This window comes from Tursiops truncatus, chromosome 8 (assembly GCF_011762595.2).
Source record: "Tursiops truncatus isolate mTurTru1 chromosome 8, mTurTru1.mat.Y, whole genome shotgun sequence".
Classification (NCBI taxonomy): domain Eukaryota; kingdom Metazoa; phylum Chordata; class Mammalia; order Artiodactyla; family Delphinidae; genus Tursiops; species Tursiops truncatus.
Window position 1 is genome coordinate 99,571,760 of NC_047041.1, and position 21,395 is coordinate 99,593,154.

General features: G+C 55.2%; 1 protein-coding gene across 1 annotated transcript; it reads right to left on the reverse strand.

The window, feature by feature from the left end:
- Nucleotides 1-8,954: 8,954 nt before the first annotated feature.
- Nucleotides 8,955-19,099, reverse strand: CHRM1 (cholinergic receptor muscarinic 1). The gene is made up of 2 exons (XM_033861669.2): nt 19,007-19,099; nt 8,955-11,452 (listed from the first exon to the last, which is right to left on the reverse strand). Exon 2 carries the CDS (start codon nt 11,373-11,375, stop codon nt 9,996-9,998), a length of 1,380 nt encoding a protein of 459 aa, XP_033717560.1. The 5' UTR covers nt 11,376-11,452; nt 19,007-19,099; the 3' UTR covers nt 8,955-9,995.
- Nucleotides 19,100-21,395: the final 2,296 nt, after the last annotated feature.

Genomic DNA, 21,395 nt, shown 5'->3' on the forward strand with positions numbered 1-21,395 from the left:
AGAGGGGAAATGCTGGAGAGAGGAGCCTTGCTGGATGGATGCCTTTGAGGTCCGGAGAGCGGGTGGGATCTAGTGTGGGGATGGGGTGGGGCTGGCCTTTACTGGGAGCTGGTCACAGAGAAGGTGGAGTAGCAAGTTTAGAATTGGTGGGTAGATGGGGCAGGGATGGGGTGGGGGGTGGAGTTTGTGGAATTCCACCGCACATTGCTTTGATTTTCTCAGCCAAACAGGAAACACAGTCAGTAGCTGAGAGTTCAGACTGGGGCCTCCTAAGTGTCGGAGGTTTGAGGAGGGGGAGGAAGTATGAATAAATATCCAGGACACTATTCACAGTGTCTGTTTGGGACTAAGTACATCATCTATTTGTTAGAAATGCAGAATCGCAGGTCCACCCCGACCTTTTTTTTTTTTTTTGGCCCACCATTCAGCTTGTGGGATCTCAGCTCCCTGGCCAGGGATTGAACCCAGGCCATGGCGGTGAAAGCCTGGGATCCTAACCACTACACCATCAGACAACTCCCCTACCCCAGACCCCTTGAATCGGAATCTGAATCTGCATTTTAGTGCCAGGTGACTCATGCACACTGGAGTTGGACCAGCCCTGATGGAGTGGAATGGTAGGGCCACCGACTGAGGGAAATGTAGATGGATTGCCAGGCAGTGTGAACAGTCTGCTTCAGACCTGACTTTGTTTCTCTTGGTGCTAACTAATGGAATTTCAGCACTTGGCCTTGAAAACTCCAGGCCCCTTAACAGGGTAGCAAAAAAAAAAAGAAAAGAAAAGAAAAGAAAAAAATCTCAGTATGATAAGGAGAAGATGTTCCTCCGTCTTCTTCTGAAGCAGCAGAAATAAAAGTAGATTCTTTTCTGAATCATAAGACCAACCTTGCAAATGTTATTTCTAACAAGGGAGTCTTGTCAAACAATGAATTTAAGAGGCTGTTGCTTTGTCCTGTGAAAGTAACCTTTAACTTTTAAACAGCTTGTAATTCTGGTTGCTTGTCTTCCTTAACAATGTGTTGCCCTGGCAATAATATTGAAATTCACATCTCTGTTTTGTAAAAGGTATAAATACCTGGGAGTTTTTTGTGAAGCCAGAAGGGGGGCACTGGCACATGCCTACCCTCCCACGTGTGGGAGGTAAAACAATTGCTGCAGTGACTGCAAGATTTCTTAAACAGAGTTTGAGCGTTAGCTCATTTAAATGAACACAAAGGAGGCAAGGTCACTTGTGAGCAAGGAGGGTAGGGAAAGAGGAGAGGAGAATGAGGAGAGAAGGGGAAAGCTGAGAGCACCTTGGGGAATAAGGCAAGGGAGCTGACTGAGGACAAGTACCAGGGTGGTTAGACGGCACCGTAAGGCCCATTGGCTGAGGTCAGGAACCCTGCACTGATTCTGGTGCCAATCTGCAAGGTGGCAGGACTTTTTCCCCAGCAGTGCTTGACTGCCCCTGGGTAGGACCAGGGAAGATGGATGGCTGGTGGCGTTGGTCCAGGGTGGTGAGTGTGCGGTGGAAGCCAGGGGCTGGGGGATCGTGGATATTTGTGGTGTGGATGAAAGAGGGCACGGTTCAAGGAAAAGCCATGGCAGGGGAGAGGGTTGAAGGACTGGGAGAAAAAGGACAGGGCCCGGCGGGGGCAGGGCGCAGGAGTGAGGGTGCTGGAGGTTAAGCTCTGGAAGAGGGGGCAGCTGAGGACTGGGTGTGGCTGATGTGAAGTGGAAAATGAGGTCCCTGGGGCTGAAGAGATCATGCCAACGGCGCTGATGAGTGAGTTACCCAGGTGGGGTGGCAGTCAGGGTTAAGAGGAGGAGAGCATAGCTTTGAAGGTCATCTGGGGGATGGACTCCTCGCTCTATCCAGATGAAACATCTTAACCTCAGTTTCCTCATTTGTGATATAGTCTGAACTGTTTTGACACAACACTTCTGACACCACGCGCGTGTGTTTGTGTGTGTTTATGTGTTGTTTTTTCCCCCTCACTCCAACCAATTCTCTGGACACTAACTGGGGGTCCTACCATTCAATTCAACTCTGACACTAGCTGCCAGGAGTTAGCACAGATACTACGAGTGAAGGGCTTGTTCCCCCAAGACTTGTCCCCATTTGAGGTGCCAGTTGCAGGTCCCAGGTTGTCACAGGTCCTGTAAATTCAGAGTGTTCCCACAACTCCCTCCTCAGGTCCAGTTATTCTTTAGGACAACTAGAGACAACCAGGACAACTCAACTCAGGAAAGTGCTTTACTTAGTACTACCAGTGTATTAGAAAGGATACAACTCAGGAACAGCCAGACAGAAGAGATGCACGGGGCAAGGTGTGGGGGAGGGAAGGTGTGGGGAGCTCCTATGCCCTCCCTGTGCGAGTCACCCTCCCAGCACCTTGCTGTGTCACCGACCTGGAAGCTCTCTGAACTCTGCTGTTCAGTGGCTTTTACAGAGCTTCCATTGCATAGGCGTGATTGAAGACATCATTGCCCATTAGTGATCAACTCAGTCTCCGTGGAGGTCAGTGATGGGGCTGAAAATTCCAGCCCTCTATTCACATAGTGGATTCCTCTGGTAACCAGCCCCCATCCTGAAGCTATCTAGCTCCCCGCCCCTGGAGTGCCCTCATTAGCACAAACTCAGGTAAGGTTGAAATGGGCTCATTGTGAATAACCAAAGACACTCCTCTCACCGCTGTCGCTCAGGAAATTCCAAGGGTTTTAAGAAGCTCTGCGTCAGGAACTGGGGACACAGACCTAATACATATTCCTTCCCTGGTGGTCCAGTGGTTAACAATCCGCCTTCCAGTGCAGGGGATGCGGGTTCAATCCCCGGTCGGGGAACTAAGATCCCACATGTCGTGGAGCAACTAAGCCTGCGCGCCACAACTAGAGAAGCCCGCGTGCCGCAACAAAGACCCAGAGCAGCCAAAAAATAAAAATAAAAAGATTCAAAAAGAGAGTTTGTTCACATGTCAGAGGGGAAGAATGCTAATAGGAGTCAGAGAAACCTATGGGCTTCCTGTCTGGTTCCCAGTCGTCTAAGGCAAAATATAATAATAAGGAAAAATATAATATACTAATGATCATTTATTGTCTACTGTGTCACAGACAATGTGTCCAGTACTTTACTGATCCTGAGGGGCTGTGGTGTAACGTGTGTCCCCCCGCCCCGCACCCCCCCTCCCCCGCTCCCCGCCACCTGGCTGGGCAGAGGCAGAGGAGCGTGAGAAAGGGAAACTGAAACGCTTTCATCCACTGCAGGCATGGGGAGAAAGCCAGTGCTTCCTGAGTGTTTCATGTGCGACAGGCCCAGCATGACTATACGCCTTTTACAGATGAGGAGGGGATTGGATTAATAAAGCGATTTGTCCAAGTTCACAAACTCTGGCTCCCAGACTCTTGCCTTGTAATTTCCTGAGTGATAGGGGTGCTAGGAGCACCTTTTTTTTTTTTTTTTTTTTTTTGCGGTACGCGGGCCTCTCACTGTGTGGCCTCTCCCGTCGTGGAGCACAGGCTCCGGATGCGCAGGCTCAGCGGCCATGGCTCACGGGCCCAGCCGCTCCGCGGCATGTGGGATCTTCCTGGACCGGGGCACGAACCCGTGTCCCCTGCATCGGCAGGCGGACTCTCAACCACTGCGTCACCAGGGAAGCCCTAGGAGCATCTTTTGTTCTAGTATTTGGTTTTCGATCCTGGTTCCTGACACAGAACTCCTAAATCCCTTAGAGCTTCCTGGGTGATAAGGAGGAATGTCTTTTGTTCTATTGAGGTGACTCTAGACAAGTCCTGGATGGCTCTAGGAAGGGGCCTGCTCATCAGAAAGACCAAGCCGTGATTAGATGCTTGGAACTTTCAGCCCCACACCTCATCCTCCAGGGAGGGGAGAGGGGCTAGAGATTGAGTTAATTAACAATCGATCACACCTACATGGTGAAGCCTCCATAAAAATCCCTAAAATTTGGGGTTCAGAGAGCTTCTGGGTTGGTGAACACATTCATGTGCTGGGAGGGTGGTGTATCCCAACTCCACAGATACAGATGCTCCCACACTTGGGACCCTTTGGACCTCGCCCTTTGTAACTCTTCACCTGGCTCTTCATCTGTATCCTTTATCATATCCTTTATTATATAACTGGTAAATGTAAGTGTTTCCCTGAGTTCTGTGAACAGCACAGCAAATTATTAAACCTGAAGTGGGATCACGGAACCTCTGATTTATAGCCAAAGCAGAGAGAAGTGTGGGTAACCTTGGGACTCACTACTTGGGACTGGCGTCTGAAGCGTGAGCTGTCTTGTGGGACTGAGTCCTTAACTTGTAGGATCTGATGTAAATTTCAGGTAGATATTTTTGGAATTGAATCGTAGGACACCCCCGGCTCATGTTGGAGAATTGGTTGGTGTGGGAAAAAAAACCCCACATATTTAGTGTCAGAAGGTTTGTGAGTAGAGTGCAAAGGAAACAGAACTTTTTCCTTTTTAGGGTGAGTATACTCCAAGCAGAGGAGTAAACACATGGAATGAGCTTGAAGCCTGTGTGAGTACCAGGAGAATTTCAGAGGCTGGGAGTAGGGTCTGTGTGGTGAGGTGTCACAGACAGAAGAGGCTGAAGAAGGAAGCAGGTCTTAATGTGAAGGTTGTTGGAGGCTAAGGAGCTTGCTTTTTTTTTTTTTTTTTTTTTTTTTTTTTTTTTTTTTTTTTTTTTTGCGGAGCACAGGCTCCAGACGCGCAGGCTCAGCGGCCATGGCTCACGGGCCTAGCAGCTCCGCATCATGTGGGATCTTCCCGGACCGGGGCACGAACCCGTGTCCTCTGCATCGGCAGGCGGACTCTCAACCACTGCGCCACCAGGGAAGCCCGGAGCTTGGTTTTTAATCTCAAGCTGTTGGGACTTCCCTGGTGGTGCAGTGGTTAAGAATCCGCCTGCTAATGGAGGGGACATGGGTTCGAGCTCTGTTCCGGGAAGATCCCACATGCCACGGAACAACTAAGCCTGTGCGCCACAACTACTGAGCCTGCGCTCTAGAGCCTGTGAGCCACAACTACTGAGCCCGTGTGCCACAACTACTGAAGCCCACATGCCTAGAGCCCGTGCTCCGCAACAAGAGAAGCCACCACAACGAGAAGCACGCACAATGCAACGAAGAGTAGCCCACGCTGGCCGCACCTAGAGAAAGCCCATGCGCAGCAACGAAGACCCAACGAAGCCAAAAAACAAAAAACAAAAAACAAAAAAAATCTCAAGCTGTTTTTGGCTAGCTGTTAGCAAGGAATTGACAGCGTCAGATCTGTGTGTTGGCAAAAGCCCTTTGGCTGAAGCATGGCGAATAGATGGGGGTGGGACCGATTTAGGCAGGGGTGGGCAAACTATGGCCTGTGGGTCTGTATCCCCTGTGAGCTAAGAATGGATTTTGCATTTTTAAATAACTGAAAAGCAAATCAAAAGAAGAGTAATATTTTGTGTCATAGGAAAACTATATTAAATTCAAATCTCAGTGAAATTCAAATCAAGTTTTACTGGAACACAGTCATGTTCGTTTACTTATGTGCTGTTCATGGCTGCTTTTTGACCCTAATGGCAGAGTTGCGACAGAGACTGTATAATATACAAGTACCTAAAAAAAAATCCTTCATTTTGCCTCTTGGCTCACAGAGCCTCAAATACTTACTATCTGGCCTTTTATGGAAAAAATTTGCTCACCCTTGAAGTAAGAGATTATTAGCAAGAGGCCTGCATTAGGATAGTGACAGAGGGGAGTGGGGGGATGGAGAAAACTGAATGAATTTGGGAAATATTCAGATTTCTGGGTTGAGCACTGCATGAATGGTAGTGCTAGTCAGGCCAGAAATACCAAGATGAGGAGAAGTACAGGGGCCAGGAGGGAAGAGTGAGAACAGTTCTCAGGCCTCCTTTGTGTGACAGTCTGATTCCTGGAGTTACATAGTGTGTGTGTGTCACCAAAGATGCTAAGAACAAAGGCATCACCTCAAACAGCTGGAGGCTGGTGTGGGGCGCCTGGCATTCAAAAGGCTTTTGTGCTATAAAGGTGAGCAGGGGGCTTCCCTGGTGGCGCAGTGGTTGGGAATCCGCCTATCAATGCAGGGGACACGGGTTCGAGCCCTGGTCCGGGAAGATCCCACATGCCACGGAGCAACTATGCCTGTGCCACAACTACTGAGCCTGCGCCCTAGAGCCCGAGAGCCACAACTACTGAGCCCGCACGCCACAACTACTGAAGTTCACGCGCCTAGAGCCCATGGTCCACAACAAGAGAAGCCACCGCAATGAGAAGCCTGTGCACCGCAACGAAGAGTAGCCCCCGCTCTCCACAACTAGAGAAAACCCGTGCGTAGCAATGAAGACCCAATGCAGCCAAAAAGAATTAAAAAAAAAAAAAAAAAAAAAAGGTGAGCAGCTACCTGGGAGAATTTACAGTTTGGTCAGCACCAGTTCTGGGAGAGGCCCAGGAGAATATGGCGTTGTCCGTAGATGCCAGTCTCCCCTCATCCATCTCCTAGTTGTCTGGTGAGGTTGGCATACTGGACGGAGGCAGGGCCTGCCTCAGCGTAGTATCAGCCAAGTGAGCTGATCTTTCGGGGACCTAGGGTTCCTGCTGAAGTGTGGAGGTAGGAGCTGAGGTGGCCAAGACGATCTACTCTATCATTTGTCCTGTTTTCCTTCCTATTCTCTGGGAAGCAGTCCAGGCCGGTTCTAAGGGCCTCCTTTCTTGACAGGGCTATTCCCTTGACTGCCTGCAGATGGCGCTAAAGCGACACGATGGGAATGGAGGGGTGGGGGCCGGCGGGAGGAGAAATACTCCTAAGTCGCCCGCTTCTCTAGGTCTGCTCCTGGCCGGAGGAGGTGGCATTCACAAAACCACCCCATTCTTTCCCTACTATCCTGCTCTGGCACAAAACGCCCTTGTTTCTGGGGCAGAGAAGTATTCCCTCAAGGCGGGAGGGGGTGCAGTGTCTGGGGTGGACGATGCCATGTCCAGCCATCCTCTCCTGTCGGGCTCCAGCCATCTCCTCCAACCTCTGGCAGCTGGCTCTGCAGAATCTTGCTTCAGTGGCTTTCAGGGCACAGACGCCATCTCTGGGAAGGCTTCTTGGATTGCACACTCTCCCCCACCCCTATTCCTTTCTCCAAGCCCTGTTTCTTCTCCCTGGGCTGGGGAGATGGGACTCTGGACTCTTTTAGAAGCCCAGGCTGGAGGAGAAGGGAAAGGTGTGGGCCTGAAAATGGACTTGGTGTCTGGCCTTCACCTGCGAGCAGCCTGGTCCTATGGTAAAAGTCACTCAGGTGCTTTTCCTACAGCCTGTCTCATCCTCTTAAGGCTCCTGGAGGGCTCCTTCCCCTTTCAGAGCTGAGGACCCTGAAAGTAAGAGACATGCCTGAGGGGAGGGGGCATGGGCCTGTGCCTGGGACAAGGGGCACGTGACCTGCTAGCCCCATTCCTCACCCGAATACCAGCTTTGACCGCCTCCCCCCACCCCCAGCTCCTGGCCTCCAGTAGAGGTCAAGCCAGTCTGATTCCAACACCCCCGCTCTCCCAATACTGCTTGGCTTCCTCAGTCTCTCCTGCAACCCCTCATCCGTGTCCCAGGACCAAGGCCTTCAACACAGGGCAGGGCATTTAACACGAAAGGGGGCTCAGGGCTAAGCGGTGGCCAAGGAGGGACCCTCTCAAGGTCTTGATCTGACAACCCAGGAAGCTGTGCTTTGGGAGAGGGGGATGGGCTTTGTGTCCTACAGTCATTCTCCACAGTGCAGTGCACCTGGCAGGCCTGGGCTGGGCTGTCCTGTCCGCCTCCTGAGTGGATTGCCCCTGCCCATAGCGTCGGAAGCTTCCTTTTCTAAGGGTTCTGGGAGTCCTGACAGCTGTGTGTGGGGTGAATCTTCACTCTCTCTCTCTGTAAGGGTTTAGCCCCACCTGGGACCTCATTCCTCTAGGCCAGCATTTCTCAAACTGTAGGCTTCATCACAATCACCTGGACGGCTTGCTGAAACAGATGGCTCCGACCCACCCCTAGAGTTTCTGATTCAGTAAATCTGGGGTGACCCTGAGAACTTGTACATCTAATAAGCTCCCAGGTGATACTGATGCTGCTGGACAGGAGCACTGTGCACTGAAGGATTAACTCAGCAGGTCCGGGTTGTCCAAACGCCACACATTCCAAAGAAAGGTTTGCCCCCTGCCTGGCTCCTGGGAGACGGCCCCTAAACCCTTGGAATATCTTGCCTGGTAAGAGTGTCTCTGCTTATCTGGGGGCCATGGGCCTCTTCGTATCAGTTTAGCCTCTGGAGGGGCTGGAGACTAAGTAAGGGCAGCTATGTGGGTGGTCAGGAGCCTCCGTTAAACGCTGGACACCAGTGTTGGCTCCGCTTTGCTGGCTGGCAGTACTTCGTACAGCTGGAAACTGTGTTTCCTGGCTGGTGACTCATGGTTGCTGGGAGATTTAAGTGCTGTCCCCATAACTCCCCTGGGAGAGGACAGTAGAAGCTTGCAGCTGGTCTCTCCTGGACGCTGCCTGTGCACCTCCATCCTTTGCTGACTCTAATTTGCATCTTTCACTGTAGTAAAATATAACCGCTCAGCAACTTTGCTTCCGGGAGACAGCTCTGCCCACTACAGCCCTACTCACCTGAGCCGGGGACCCTAGGTGCTGGGCCCACAGGTTTCAGTAGATCCAGCCACTCTGTGCTGCCCCTCCTGAGACCACTCTCAGGGCAGTGACCCATTTCTTATGGTGCTTGGACCCTCCCTGCCCCATCCTGCCCTGGCTTCAGACCAGGTCCTAGAGGGAATCCCGGGTGGTCCAGTGGTTAGGACTCCTCGCTTCCACTGCAGGGGGCATGAGTTCCATCCCTGTGGGGAACTAAGATCCCGCAGGCTTCGAGGTGTGGCCAAATTAAAAAAAAAAAAAAAAAAAGAGCCAACACAGGGAAGAAGGCCCCTTAGCGCCCGCTGGTTATGTGGCTTTATTCACAGACTCAGCACTTGCTGAGGTCAGGAGGAAAGAACATTTGGGACCTGGGCCTGGAGATAAGGGTGGCTGGGAGGCCATGCATGGGTCGGCTTGGGGAGCTCACAGCAGAGAACCTGTTGGCTGGGCCAGGCCGGTGTGGGGTGGGGCCGGAGGCAGGCAGCATGCGGGAGGCCTGGCTAGATCTGATGGAACAGATCTCTCCAGGTGGCGTCTGTGAGCCAGGGAGGGTGGGACTGAGGGTTTCTCTGGGGCAGGGGGTATAGGTGTGGGGCTGGACAGCAGGCACCCCTGCCCCTCACTCCCAGGGAAATGACACAGTGGGACAGCTGGGACACCTGGCGCCTGGTCCTGATGCTGCCTCGGGACTTGGACGGGGTGACTAACCATGCTGGTCCCCTCTGGTGTCATTGTCCTGCTGATGCTTGGACATGTGCCTTGGGGGTGACCCACCTAGGGACACTCTGGGGACATGTGTAGGGAGGCTGGATAATCCCAGAGAGTGTGCCTAGGGCCCAGCAGAGTGGGCTGTGCCTGGGGAGGGAGGGGGTCCCCGGGGAGGGCGGGGGATGCTCCCTTTGAGCCACGCTTCTGTCTCAGTGGTTGGTGTCAGTTCCCTGCTGGCAGGGGGTGCCGTCTCCCGCTCAATCCAGGCCAGCCCCTGGGCCAAGGATGACTGCACAGCTAAATCTCCTTTCTCCTGGCCCGCACTGCTGGCCCTGGATGGACTTCCTGTCTAAACACAAACAAGGAAGCCAAAGCCCGGACCCTCCTCCTGGGCCTTCTTCCTGGTGAAGGGCCCATTCCCACCCAGCAGGGAACAGAAAAACCAGTTCCCCGGGTGCCCCTCCCTGCCTGGGAACAGCAAAATTTGGAAAGTTGGCAGGGTCTCCCTGGGCTGTGCAGGAAGGTGACCTAGGGGCCCGGGAAGGCTGGTGGGGCCCGAGCAGGGCCCTGGGTCTGAGGTCACAGCGCCTGCCCGCTTTCCACCGGGGCCTGGGGTGGAGGGACGCAGGCGCGGGGCCCTCAGCATTGGCGGGAGGGGGTGCGGTGCACAGAGCCGGGGCGCTTGGGGATCTTGCGCCAGCGACGCTTGTCCCAGCGGCAGAGCAGCAGCAGGCGGAAGGTGTCCCGGAAGGCCTTGTTGCAGAGCGCGTAGCACATGGGGTTAATGGTGCTGTTGACGTAGCACAGCCAGTAGCCCAGCTCCCACAGGGTCTCGGGGACACAGTCCTTGCAGAAAGTGGACACCAGCACCATGATGTTGTACGGTGTCCAGGTGAGGATGAAGGCCAGCAGGATGGCGCTCAGGGTCCGAGCCGCCTTCTTCTCCTTGACCAGCGAGAAGGTCTTCCGCTTGGCCAGCTGCCCCTTCCCACGGGGCTTCTGGCCCTTGCCCGCTCGCTCACGCCCCTTCCGGGTCGGCCTCTTGACCGTATTCGGGGAGCTCCGGGGCGGCTGCTTGGGGGGGGCCTGCGCCCCGGGGTCCACCATGGGCATCTTGATCACCACCTCAGAGCCGGGCTCCTCACCCTCCGAGGACGTGAGGGACTCCATGGAGCCTTCATCCTCCTCCTCCTCTTTCCAGCTGTAGGCCTGGAGCAGCCGGGGGGCCCGGCAGCAGCGGCAGCAGCGCCCTGGAGGGGTCTCCGGGGAGCCCTCAGCCCCTGGCTGGGACCTCTCTGAGCTGCTGCTGCTGCCGCCCCCCTTCCCCGGCGTCTCGGAGCCCTGCAGGGCCGCCAGCTCCCGGGCCCGGTTCTCTGTCTCCCGGTAGATGCGCCAGTAGAGCGTGCACATGACCGTGACGGGGAGGTAGAAGGCAGCCATGGCTGTGCCAAAGGTGATGATGGGCTGGGACAGGAACTGGATATAGCACTGCCCGGCCAGCACCGTCCGCTCCCCTACCAGGTACTGCCAGAAGAGGATGGCTGGGGCCCAGAGGACGAAAGAAACCAGCCAGGCCAGGCCGATCATCAGGGCCGCCCGGCGGGGTGTGCGCTTGGCGCGGTAGCTCAGGGGCCGGGTCACGGAGAAGTAGCGGTCAAAACTGATGAGCAGCAGGTTCATGACCGAGGCGTTGCTGGCCACGTAGTCCAGGGCCAGCCAGAGGTCACAGGCCAGCGTGCCCAGAGCCCAGTGGCCCATGAGCAGATACGTGGTGTAGAGGTTCATGGAGAAGGTGCCAATGATGAGGTCGGCACAGGCCAGGCTCAGCAGGAAGTAGTTGTTGACCGTCTTGAGCTCCGTGTTGACCTTGAAGGAGATGAGTACCAGCAGGTTGCCGGTCACCGTGGCCAGTGACAGGAGGCCCGTGGTGATCCCAATGAAGGCCACTTGCCAGGGACCCTTTCCCGGTGCCAGGACGGTGATGTTGGGGCTGACGGCGGGTGGGGCTGAGGTATTCATGGTGGCTGGGCGGGGTCGATGGGGGACAGCCCCTTCCTCTAGTCACAGTACAGGCCTTCCTCGGGGGCGGTCATCACCTGAAAAGAGAGGACACGGGCTTGGGTTGGGCTGCTGGACGTCTCCCAGAGTCCAGAGTGGAAGGTGCCGGCAGCGAAGCCTCTGCCTTCTCGGAGCTGCGGGCCAGACAGCGTCACACCCCCCTTGCTGGTGCCCACACCAGGTCACTTTTAATGCACTTTCCCAGCCTTGAATGGATTTACCAGCAGCACAGGGGGAGGGGATGGCTTTGGAATCCAGAGATCTGAGTCCTCATTCCCACTCCACCATTCAGACGCGGAGCCTCAATTTTCTCATTGGGAAATCGCTACTAACGCTTGTCTTGATCACGTGGCAGGAGTGGGGAGACTCGCTTTGTATACGGGATTGCCAAATTTTCAAAGCATTTCACTCAATTTTATTAAAGCTCTCATTTACTGAGTAGTTACTACATGCCAGAAACAGTGCTAAGCACTTAACTGAATTACCTAATTTAATTGTTGAACATTTGTAGGAGGAAGGTCTCTTACGGTCCCCATTTCACTGAGGCGACCGTGGCTCCGAGCAACTCCAAGACCTGGCCGTGGCGACACAGGTGGTGCATGTGATCAGAACCCACCTCCCTCGCTCACTCTCGGAGCACGTGAAGACCCGGTGGGATTCTTCCAGCAAATAAGGAGAGATGGGAAGGCGGGGGAGGGCTCCAGAGAAGACAGGGGGAAGAGATGGGAGCAGAGGGGTGCTGCGTGTGTGCGCCTGAGTGTGTGTGCTTGTGCGCAGTTTGGGGCTGGATCGGACCCTCAGTGGGGGCAGCGGGGGACGTTGTGCTGGGCCTGGACACTTGCCGGTGGTTGACGATCCGGAGTAAAAGCAGGCAGCAGGCGCGAGGGCCTCAGCTCCCAGATAAGCGGGGGTCTGGCCCCGGATGAGGTGTGGGAGGACTCCTCTACCTCCCCACTCGGTTCCTGGGCCCCAGCTGAGTGGAGGAAAGCAAGGGGAACCAGAAGATGCCCCAGACTTTTCCTGAAGCTGGAGTGCAGCTCGGGCACTCAGGGTGGGACGAGAGAAAAGCCACAGCTCTTAGTGACTACTGGCCGGGCAGAGGCCTCGACCGCTCAGCCACGGCCTCGCTGCTGTATGTGTTGACTGCTTCCTTCCTGTTCTGGGCTTCAGGCATCCTTCCGTGTGTTGAAGGGATCGGGGTCTCCTCCTAGCTGCAGCTGTGGCTTCAGGGGCTGTATTGTTGGAAAAATTCCGAGGGAGAGACGTTGGGCCCGGCAAGCCCTGATGTTTCTTGGGACCTGGTCTGTGACAGAGAGTCTGTGGGGGGGTCGCCGCATGATGGTTGCCTCGGCGGTGTGTGACTTGGGTGTACTGTCAGTGTGTGTGACAGCGACTGTCAGCATGAATTCAGAGTGTGACAGAACAAGCAAGGAAAGCTGTGGCTGTCAGTGCTTGTGTGTCTGGGACAATTTGCACGTGAGGGGGCACAGGTGACGTCCCGGTTGAAGGACCCAGACTCTGGAGTCAGACTGTCCGCATCTGAATCCAAGCTACACCACGTACTGGGTGTGTGGTCTCCGCTAGCGATGTAACTGTTATGTGCCTTGGTTTCCTCAACTGACAAACGGGGATAATGTTAGTCCCTAGCTAATACATCGAGGAATTATCGCGAGGCTTAAAGAGTCAATAGATATAAAGTACCTAGAACAGCCCTGGTCCATGGTAAGCACTAAGTTCCCGTTGACTCTTAGCACGGGTAGTAGCGAGGGCTCCCTCCTGCCTAGAAGTGTCCGCTTCTTTTTTTTTTTTTTTTTTTTTTTTGCGGTACGCGGGCCTCTCACTGTTGTGGCCTCTCCTGTTGCGGAGCACAGGCTCCGGATGCGCAGGCTCAGCGGCCATGGCTCACGGGCCCAGCCGCTCCGCAGCATGTGGGATCTTCCCGGACCGGGGCACGAACCCGCGTCCCCTGCATCGGCAGGCGGACTCTCAACTACTGTGCCACCAGGGAAGCCCAGTGTCTGCTTCTTTGATTAAAAATTTCTAATACTATGGGGAATTCCCTGGCGGTCCAGTGCTTAGGGCTCTGAACTTCCACTGCAGGGGCCATGGGTTCAATCCCCGGTCGGGGAACTAAGATCCCGCATGCCAAGTGGCACAGCCAGAAGAAAAAAAAAAATCTAATACTGGGACAACAGCAACAAATAATAACGGTCATTGCTATTATTTAGCATCCCTGAGGGCCAGTCGCTGCTCAGAGCACTTATGTGCCCTATCTCACTTAACCTTAATGGGGAACCTATGACCTAGGGGTTGTTTTTCTCTCCATCTTACAGATGAAGAAACTGAGGCTGAGAAAAGCATGAGAATATGCACAAGGTCACACAGCTAAGGTAGGAACCAGGATTGGAGCCCAGGCAGTCTGTTCCTATGAAACTTTATTTATAAAAACTGATGGTCGGCCTGGGGGCCATAGTTTGCCAATTTGAACTAAGAAATATTACATTAAAATATGATTTATCTTGCTTACTGAGTTTTGTTGTATCCTCCGCCTTTAACCAAAGTCAGGTGCTGGGCAGGAGGCTGAGATCAGACTGCGGGTGCTGGGGCTTTTCCCCGTGAGGCCGCTGGTGGGAACCACCCTTGACAAGGTGACTCTGAACAACTCTTGTCCCTTTGATCTTCTGGTCTCAGTGCTGTTTGTGCCCATTGCAGAATTCGAGCAACTGAGGCCCAGAGAAAAAAGGGAAGAAGGCGTTGTGTAGCTCAAGGCCTCCCGATTCCTAGACTGGGTGCTGCCTCACCCCCCAGCCCCTGGGTGCCCCGGAGCAGCTCTGTAGCCCCCAGCGGCTTCCTGGGCCAAGATGTGCAAAGGCTGGGTCAGAAGAGGAGCTTTAGGGCGTGAGAGGCTGTACCCTCCACAGCCGTAGGGGCCTCCCGTCTGTCTGGGCGCGTTGTGGCCAAGTGTTCTGCTATTGTACATGGCCCTTATGCCACAGCAGGGCTAGGACTAGGGCGGGGGGAGTGAGGCACTTGTCTTAGGTGCAAAATTTAAGGAGATGCCCCAAACTCAGTCAATCAAGAAAATAACATTTTAATGAAATATTTAAAGAATAGAAATCAATGCAAAACATCCATCATGAACACAATTTTAAACCAAGACAGGATCCAACCCCGCACTTGCACAAACACCCCTATCACCCATGCCTCGCACTAATCCTGGCCCTGGTTCTGACAAAACTTGATTTGCAAAAGCGGACCACCTGTGGGCTGTAGTTTGCTATTTGATTTTTAAAAATATTACATTACAATATTATTTATCTTGACTAGTGAGGTATTTTTGTGAGCCCCCCACCTAGAAGTTTTGCTCCAAGGCGAGTACCTCACTTGCCTCACCCTAATTCCTGCATTGCGGACCACAGCCCTAGGTTTGAATCTCCAAGCTGTCCCTTCCTAGCTGTGTGATCATCGGCAACGACTTAACCTTTCCTTCCCTGCAGCCCTGCATCCCTGAGCCGATGGGGATAATAGTATCCAAAGTGCCTGGCACTGAAATGACACTCAGTCAAAGGCCTCTGCTATTATTCCCATCTCCTCATTCCGATCCACTGCTCAGCGAACTCTTACCTGCCCCTTCCCCTCCAGACCCCAGGCACAGCCCCTCTCTGGTCCCCAGACTTCTCATTTGTACAGAGGAGGAGTTGGAGCAGGCTGACATCTGGGGAGAGTTTACAGGCTCCTGAAACCAAGATCTCAAGATGGCTCGAGAGCATCAAAATCTCAAAATAGCTTGAAAACTAGCCAAGAATACCCTCATCTGTGAAATGGACCACATCCCAGAGGTGAGGCTGCAGTGGCTGAAGGCTCACTTAGCTCCTCTCAGCCCGGGACCTGCAGGCTCCAATGCCTGCACTCTTTCCGCTTGGTGGACCCTCTCTGCCCCACCTATGGGCTCCCATCGGGGACAGCTCGGGGAAGGAGAAGGGCAGAAGTTCTGGGGAACTGGACCCTGGTTCTTGCCACCCCCTGGACCTTCTGAGCCCCTGGGATTCAGCCCAAGAACAGGGCTGTCAATGACTCTGCCCTTCCTCCACCATCAGAAGTGGGAGTCCTCCCCCAAACCCCTCTTGGACAGTAATTTGCTCCAGATAAGGTTCCTGCTCTGGTCCTTGCTGTGTGACCTTGGGTGAGTCTCCTTATCTCCTTATTGGGGGCAATCCTCTGCCTCTTCAAGGCTACTGAAGGGTCAGCGAGTTGATGGCTGAGAAGGAACATGGCTTCCGGTGATTGTGGCTGATTCCCCTGCGGGGACGAGCTCTGGGCTGAAAGTCAGGGTGCCAGGGTTCAGCCGCAGCTCCAGAATTTCTACGAAGGAGGGCCTTAGGGTTAGCCGTCTGGTTGAAAGGGGGCTGGAAGCTGTATTTGCATAGCATATTCTGTGAAAACATCCATGGGGTTGGGGGAGTTGGTAAATGAGGATTGCAGGGCCTGTGGGGGAGACTCCTCAAGGAAGTCCTTGCACTGCCTCTGCTTCAAGCCCCGTCTCTGCTCTTGTCTTGCTGTGTGACCTTGGGCAAGTGATTGTCCTGACCTGGTCACCCTCCTGTAGGATGAGTGTTTGTATGTGAGGGTGTGTGCATTGCTGAGTGAGAATAAGAAATAATGAGGGTGAGTCTTGGTGAGGATGGGTTGGGACTCATCCTCTGAGGGTGTCTGGGGTACAGGAAGGCGGAAAGGAAGCAGGCCGTGCTTTTCTGCCCAGCGCTGTGGCTTCCTGATGAAGGTTGTTGGGAGCTTTTAATAATATTATTAATAATATCACAGCAACTAATATTTACAGACTGCTTACTATAACCAGACACGGCTCTAAGCATTACATACATGATTTAATTGACCTGTTACAAACCCTTGGGAAGTAGGTTCTGTTATCTTCAATTTGCAAAAGGGGCAGTGAGGCTTTCAGGCCTTAAGGGCCTGACAGCTCATCAGCGGTGCAGCCAGGATTTGGACCCAGGTAGTCTGCCTCTGGGGCTAACCTCTTGGGCCCCTACCCTAAACTGCTGTGGGGATTGGGGGGTGCAGAGCCTCCTTGCCCACTTTGACTAGCTAGATGGGCCAAACCCTAGTTTGAATCAGTCAATAGGGAGGAATCAGTCCTTCCTTTAGAATCTGGCCTCTGTGTGTGTATGTGTGTGACACTGTCTGTCATCTCTCTAGGGATGTATGATCACAGTGCTATGGGAAGGGGGTGGCCCAGCTGTAGCTCTTTGCTTGGCACACATCAGTTGCTCAGTAAATATCTGCGGAGTGAATCCATGAATGTGTACACGGAATTCTCCTGACTGGCTTCGGGACTTCGGGCACGAGGATGAGCCTGCGGCGGCGGGGGTGAGGGCATGGCAGTTTGAACTGGCTGCAGAGTGTGGTGTCTCTGCTCTGTCCAGTTCCTGCATCCCTTCACCTGCCAGGTGCCTGTCCCCTCGGTGAGGCCCTACCTGGCTTGAGAGCAAAATACCCAAGAACATCCTTATCTGTAAAATGGACCAAGGAAACACTGCCTCACCTGCTGCGGGGAAGTCGAGTGAGGTAACAGGACAGGCACGGGCATGGGATGGCGCCTGTCAGCGTTGGGGAGGAAAACTTCAGCCTGGGCTCAAAGAGTTAAGGGATGAGGTCAGAGCCTCTAGCAGAGCAGGCCAGACTGTTGACCGCCAGCGTCCTGGACCAATCCCCGGGGGCCGGGCATCTGGTTGGTGAGAGGAAGGGGGAGGGGAGAGATTGCTGGGGAGAGGGATTCCTGAACACTAGGGCTTTCTGAATCTTACCACTGGCCAAGGAGAGCAGAAGGGGAGGCAGAGAATGAGGGGGTGCTGGGGAAGAGATTCAGGAGTGGGGAGTGAAGCCATCTTGTGATTCTGGACGTGGAAGACGGCAGAACCCTGGCTGGAGAGAATGGACGATATTGGGGAGAAGGAGGTATGAGGTGAGGGATGTGGGGCTGGGCACCTGGGACCTCACAAGTGCATCGAGGGCGCTCCTCTGGCCAGGCCTACTGACCTGTCCCTTCTGCTGGGGCCTTAACCCAGAAGCCAGCCTGTCAGAGGTGGCTCTCTCCCCCGGGCTTAATTTTTCTCTGAAGGTAGCACCATTAAAGGCACATGAAACTTCCACCTCTGATGTCTGGCCTTGGAAAGGAAGGGGTGAACTGATACAATCTATCACCTTTTCAGGCTCAACAGTCACCACTGGGAGTGCCAACTAGCCCTGCGGAGGGCAGCAGCCATCAGTTAAATTTTCATAAACGCACGGCTGAACCGGAAGAGGAGCGTCAGCCTTAGAATCAGTGCCACATACCCTCCCTGTTGGTGGACCTTAACCAGTTGCCCAACTTCAGCCGGACCATGTCAGAGCCTGGCAGTTAGCAGGCTGGGCCCTAGACCTCACTCTGCCAGGTGGCATCAGAAGTGCCCTGCCCCTCGTTCTACACTCCGCATGCCCCCTGCTCTTCACTCCTTGCGCTCCCCTCCCCGCTCCCCTCCCCATTTCCTTTCTTGTCTCTCCCTCCCTCCCTCCCTCCTCCATCTTTCTAGGCATCACCATGGCATCACAGCAGAACGGAAACCTAGGGAGATATTCACCCACCTCTCCCCCGCCCGCCCAGAAGCCCAAGCTCCCGTTCACAGAGCTCGCTGCTTCCCCCACCCTGTCATCCTGATCAGGGAGGTAGGAGTTCAGCGCTGTGCTGAGGGTGAGGAGTATGGTGTCCAAGCCCCAGCTGCACCCCTAAATATCCCTTCTGTGACCATGAGCACATCCCTTCCCCTTCCTCAGCCTCAGTCTCTCCATCTGTACAATGGGGAGGCTCCTTTTAAGTCTGATGTGACCTCTACCTACTCCCTTCTTGACACTCTGACTCCTCTTCGCACTTGGGAATCTAGTTCTCAGACCTCCAGGCCCCAGCCGAAGAGCCAAGAGTCACACCTTCTGCAGCCCCATTTCGTCATTTCCTCCCCTGCCTTCCGGAATGCAGTGGCGATCATGGCTTGCCTGGTGGCTGAGGTCAAGGGGCAGAGAACTAACTCGTACCTGACAGCTCAGTGAGCAGCTGATTTCTCAGGGGCAGGAGACTGTCCGGCTGCTTCCGGCCAGTTGGACAGGAGGCCCTGGGTCAGTCCGCAGGTATGTTTTGTGGGAAGCAGTGAACCCCTGTCCACTGGCACTGATAACCCCAGGCAGCATTTGTCTGAGTGACCCAGTGAACGTCGCCCGACCCCTCCCCAGCTGCCAGCTCAGGAGCTGGCACTCTGCGAGAATCAGAGCTCCTGGCCTCCAGCCCATCCCCACATTGTGCTCTGGGGGTCCTAGGATGGGTACCTGGCATGGGTACCCATTAGTAACTATGCATCACCTGGACTTAGGGTTGAGACCTGCCCTGCGGGAGCCCAAGGTGCTATGAACATAGGGAGGGCCCTCTGGGTGGCTGCACACACCGGGACCGTGTTCCCTGGCTGGCACGGCCATCCATGTGCCCATACGCCCCAAGAGCCCGGGAGCTCTTGACATGGTCTCCTGCTGGCTTCTGGCCCGGCACCCACCTTGGTATCCTGCTTGTCCATCGGGCCAGCAGCCTGGTTCAGTCCATCTTGGAGTGGTTGAAGGTGGATGGGGGTGGTGGGATTCAGGGTTCCCTGAGGGAGGAGAGGAGGAGGTTCTGGGACTGGCACCCCAGTTTTTGGGGGGGTCAACTTCCCACAGGATCCTGATGGCAAGGGCTACCCCCTGACCCCCTGCCCTCCCCACTCTGTCCCTGGGATTTGGGGACTCTGCCTGCTATGTGGCAACCTAATCCCCTCTGGGCTCCAGGTCCAGTTTCCTAAGGGGGTTTCCATCTCCTTTCCCAGCTGAATCCCAGAAAAACATTAGGTGTATCCACTCGAAGCCAGGAGATGGGGTACTTGGAGCAGCCAGCGTGCAAAGCTGCAGAGCCCCCCTGGCCTCTAGAGCCCTCCCTGGCCCCCTCGTCTGTCTGGGGTCCATCCCCATTTCCTTCTGGTTCTGGTCCCTGCGTTGCTCAAGGACCCTGCTTCTCCTGCCCCCACCTCGGTGGAGCCCCTCCCAAATGTACTCACCATGGGGCTGGAGAGAGGTCTGAAGGTTCCTCAGTTCCACTGGCTCTCCGGGGGCCGACGGTGTCTCCAGGGACCCAAACACCTGGCTCCTGGGGGGAGCTGTGCCCTGTGCTGGCAGCCGGAGAAGCACAGCTAGTGATTGGCATGTCCCACCCCCTGGCACGCCAGCCTGGGGGGGGGGGAGGGAGGAAGAGAAAGAGAGGGAGGGAGAAAAGAGAGGAAAGGAAGGGAGGGGGAGCTGGAGGGAAGCCTCAGGCAGCGTCTGGGGTTGGACTGGGTCCTGGAGCGTGGCCCCCTTCTCCACTAGGGCACCAAATTCGAGTCCTGAGAGGGAGGGTGTAGGGCATGAGGAAGATGAGCCCAGGAAGGCTAAAAGTCCAGAACAGGAGAGAAGGCAGATACAGGGAGACAAACACCCACACCCAATGCACACAGACTCGGCGGCGCACGCACACGCGCGCGCACACACACACACACGTACACCCTCACAAAGGCATACTGTTTCCCGGGCTCCTTCCCCCACCCAACCTTAGAGACCCCAACCCGCGTGCACCATGCCCCACCATACACACCCCGGCATTCGCATGCCTGTTTCCCTCCACATACGCCCTGCCCCCTGCACATGCCCACGCGCCCGCCCGCCCAGCCCCACACCCTGCTCTTCCTCCCTACTGCGAAGGAGCTAGATTCCTTCTGTTTGGAAATGACACATTGGGCCTCACGTGAGAGGCTCCAACTTGGAACAGACCCAGAGGGCTGGCTCACCCGCCCGGGGCCGAACGGATGAGCCCGCATGCTGGGCGGTGCGCTGTTTTCTGTCCCTGCCACACAGCTGGGTGTGAGGGCACACGGGTGTCTGGTTTGCGGGGACGAGTGGGGGGCCGTATGCCTGCTCCACGCGTTGCTGAGTGCCCCGCACATGTGTGTCCCTGAGTCGCATGTCATCACGCAGCCGGTGTAAATGCAGGTGTCGCCCTGTGGGTCTGGAGCCGGGACGTGTGTGTGTCTGTATTCGGTGTGTGTCTGAGTGTTGCCCAACTGTGGGACTTGCTAATTCTGACAAGGGAGGCAGCCTCTACCACCCTGCCTGTTCCACCCCCAGCTTCCACTTGGAAGACAGACAGGCAGACAGACAGCTCTCCTCCCAGCTTGTCAAACTCCGTCTCCCCTGACTCCCACTCGGGGCTCACAGGTGTGCACCTGGGAAGTGATGAGCCTGCCCTTCCTCTCCACATCCCTTAGCCCAACAGCTTGGCCAGCACCCCTCTCCCCCAGGCCGGTTTGGATTTCTGTGTTGAGTTTCCTCAGAGATAGAACCCCTGGGGGCCTTTAGCTCTAGAGACCTGGGTCCTGCCCCACCCTCACCTGGCCCTTGAGACCTCCTGGGGAGCTGACCGTGGAGCAGACATGGGGAGGCTGCTGCTGGGCTGCCGGGCCTTTGCTTCACTGGGCCATGCTGAAGCCCTGGGATGGAAGGTGGGAAGGACCAGGGTCAACTGTCATCCCCACGATGTAGATGAGAAAACCGAAGAGCAGAGAGGCGTGTTTAAAACGTGGTTGGCAAGTGTCTGCACTCAGGTCCCGGGCTCTGAGCCCACGGCTCTGGAGTGGGTCAGGCGGTTGGGACCTGCCCCACCGCTTGCCCCCTGCCCTTTCCGCCACCCAGCACCCCCTCTCAATCCTGATGCCTGAGGGTAACCTGGGGCTTCCTCAGGCTGGAGCCCGGTTGCCAAGGGAGGCCGGTGGAGCAGAAACTGGAGTCCCTGGGGCGTGGCCAGCAGCCATCATGCCAGTGGTGGGCACACGTGGCAGGTACATGTGGGGGCATCTCTGCTTCTCGAAGCCAGCTGAGGCG